Source organism: Centruroides sculpturatus, unplaced genomic scaffold (genome assembly GCF_000671375.1).
Source record: "Centruroides sculpturatus isolate CEXI.00-Female unplaced genomic scaffold, Cexi_2.0 scaffold4967, whole genome shotgun sequence".
NCBI lineage: Eukaryota > Metazoa > Arthropoda > Arachnida > Scorpiones > Buthidae > Centruroides > Centruroides sculpturatus.
In genome coordinates, this window is record NW_019389072.1 from 2119 (window position 1) to 5289 (window position 3171).

Below are 3171 nucleotides of genomic sequence, written 5' to 3' on the forward strand. Positions count from 1 at the left end.
CTGTTCTAAATGAACAAAGCACAAATCTATCTATCAGTCTTTAAACATTAGCCATTTAATCATTTGTGTATGTCGTGGAATGTATCTTCTGGGATGATTTCCTATTATGTTTTGGGTAACAAGATCATTGTTGCTATTACTGCTGTTGGTTTTTACTTAATGCAGATAACTTCATTTAGTCATTTGTTTATTCTGTTAATACTAAGTTTATATTTGTAGTGATATATTTTTGGTGGTTTTTTTTCTACTGAATCCTTTAGTAATTACTAGAGTTTATATTAGTTGTTTAGTAATGTAAGTCAGTGGTTCCCAACGTTTTTATTGCCATGGACCGGCCAATGTTTGATAATATTACCACGGCCGCTGAGGGGGGCATTGATTGTTTATATTTTAGATTGTTTTGATTTAATAATTTTAATTTAATTGTATTTAAACATGCCTTCAAAATAAAATACAGTTACACCAAAAAATGAATATAAAGCGGTTTAACATTTTAACTCACTAGAACACTAAATCAATGAGAACCCTGAGCTTTTCTTTGCAACGAGATGGTTCCATCTGGGAGTAATAGGAGACAATGACACTGGAAGTGTGTTGTTTATGTCCAGTTTATTTTGTTATTTTGTTTTGGTTGCTGTTACTGCAGAAAACCCCGCTTCACACAGATAGGATGTCGGAAATGGCAATAGGGATTTAAGTGCTATGTTGGCAATCTCAGGGTATTCTGCCATGACTTTAATCCAGAACACCAGCAGACTTGTTGTCTTGAATGTAGTTTTAAGGCTGCTATTATTTTCAATCTCCAGCAGTTGATCTTCTTCTTGCACAGACATCCTAGATTTGCCTGGTTTGTTGACACATGGGTCGCCGATCCATTCCTTACCAGTTCGTGGGTCTTTTGTGGTTGGGAAGTAGCGCTCATACTCTTTTAAAAGCAAAGACAGGTGATCGTGCACCAATTGGGAGAATGAATGCTCTGGCTCAGTCTCGCCTAAAATCCCCACTAATGTCTGAAACATGTCCAAAATGCCTCTGTTCATGCACCATCCCCACAACTCCAGTTTGGCTTTAAATGCAGCTACTTTGTATGCCAACTTGAAAACAGTTGTCATTTTCCCCTGAAGAGTCAGATTGAGTTCATTGAGCAGTCTGAATATGTCACACAGGTAAGCCAGTTTTGCAACCCATACCTTGTTACTGAAATGTGGTGCCAGTGGTGACTTCTTTTCTGATAGAAATCTTTGCAATGGCTCTTGTAATTTAAACACTCTGGTTAGCGATTTTCCTCTGGATAACCATCTTATTTCTGTGTATAAGAGAAGGCATCTGTGCTCTGTGTCCATCTCCTCACAAAGCTGCCCAAACAGGTGTGAGTTAAGGGTGTGTGCTTAGATGTGGTTAATAACTTTAACAACATCGATCAATACGCTGTTAAATTCCAGTGACATTTTTCAGCTTGCCAGCATTTTCCTGTGAATGATACAATGCGTAGATTCACTCTCAGGTGCAACCTCCTTAATCTGAGCAGTTAAACCAGACAGTCGTCCGGTCATGACAGCAGCTCTGTCTGTGCATATGCCGACACAAAAAGACCATTTTAGTTGTCTTGATATATAATCATTCAGTGACTTGAACGAGTCTGCTCCTGTGGTGTTGGTTGGCAAAGATAGTGCACATAACAAATCCTCATGCACATCCTCCTGATACAGATATCGCACATAAACAAGTAGTATTGCCTTGTTGTCGATATCTGTAGATTTGTCAACCTGGAGTGCATACCATGGTGATGTATTAATCCTCTCCAACAATTGTGTCTCAATGTCTTCAGCTATTTCCTCAATGCGCCTAGTTACAGTGCTAGCCGACAAAAACACATGTGCTATCTTTTCCACAGCAGCCTCTCCTAGAAGTTCACAGCAAATGTCTTTAGTGGAGGGCAATATCAATTCTTCACCGATAGTGAATGTCTTTTAGCCTTAGCAATACGGTTAGCCACCAAATATGATGCTTTCAGTGCATTCTCCTTTATTGATGTGGTGGCCCTCAGAAATTTCTTCTGTCCTTTGTGTTCCCGTTTTTTTTCTTTCAAAATACTCCAGGGGCTTGTCTTTTAATCCAGGGTGTATGGCATTCAAGTGGCAAAGCAGTTTTGAAGATTTCATTGCCTCATTAGAGAGATGGTTGCTGCAAACTATGCAGAGCAGGGTTGGTGTGTGTGAATCACCTGTCCCGATAAATCCATATTTCAAGTAAGACTCATGGTATTGTCTGTTAAAAGTTTTATGTTTCTTTGATGTTGAAGGCTCCTCTTCTGTCTCTTCACTAGGCCATTTTTTTTTCCAAGGAAACTTTTTAACGACATCTGTTTCATACTCATTTTTGCTAATTTGTGGGTTAAATTTGAGCAAACACAATATACACTTACACCAAGCACTTTTAAACATGAGAAAGCACTGATGAACAGAGAGAAGAGCGATATACGCCTTCTCTCCACCAAAGCTACAATGCCACTGCCGCTTGCAGCTGCTCAGCTCCAGACATTGCCTAAAACCGCCTCAATATCACAATATTTTGCACATGCACAGTATTGGTGTGGTTTTAGGTGACGACTCTCAGCTCCTTGTTAACCACTTGTCCATTAAAAGTCGCACAAACCTGAGAGAAATACACCACAGTAAATAAAACGGAAATAATTTAATGGAAATAATCCTTGGGTGGCCCAGTACCATTTGATCCACGGACTGGTACTGGTTCACGGCCCGAGGGTTGGGGATCACTGATGTAAGTAATGAAAGCATTATTTCAATGTATATTTGTCAATAATTAAATGTACAAAATATTTGAACACAGCTGTCAATATAAATTATCTTTGCAGAGGTATGTTTTTCCAAAGTAACTTTGTTACTGAGAATAACTCTTACCAGGCTCTTTAAAATATTATCTTATTTAGATTCTGGTGTACCATGAGGATGGTCATGAATCAGTGTCAAAGAAATCCCATTTTTGATTTTGCAAAATGCCTAATTCAAAAGTTCTTTCTTTATTGTTTGTAGTGCAAAATATATTCTCCTTTATAAGCTCTTGTTCATTAATATATGAAAGATGTGATTTCTTCTTTTTTTTTTTTTTTTTTTTTTTTTTTTTTTTTTTTTGTTTTGTTTTTATTTTCTG

The 3171-nt window shown here is 37.7% G+C and overlaps 1 protein-coding gene across 1 annotated transcript; it reads right to left on the reverse strand.

Annotated features, from left to right (window-relative positions):
- Positions 1 to 202: 202 nt before the first annotated feature.
- On the reverse strand, positions 203 to 1991 carry LOC111617152 (SCAN domain-containing protein 3-like). Its single transcript, XM_023358478.1, has one exon. It carries the CDS (start codon positions 1341 to 1343, stop codon positions 618 to 620), a length of 726 nt encoding a protein of 241 aa, XP_023214246.1. The 5' UTR covers positions 1344 to 1991; the 3' UTR covers positions 203 to 617.
- Positions 1992 to 3171: the final 1180 nt, after the last annotated feature.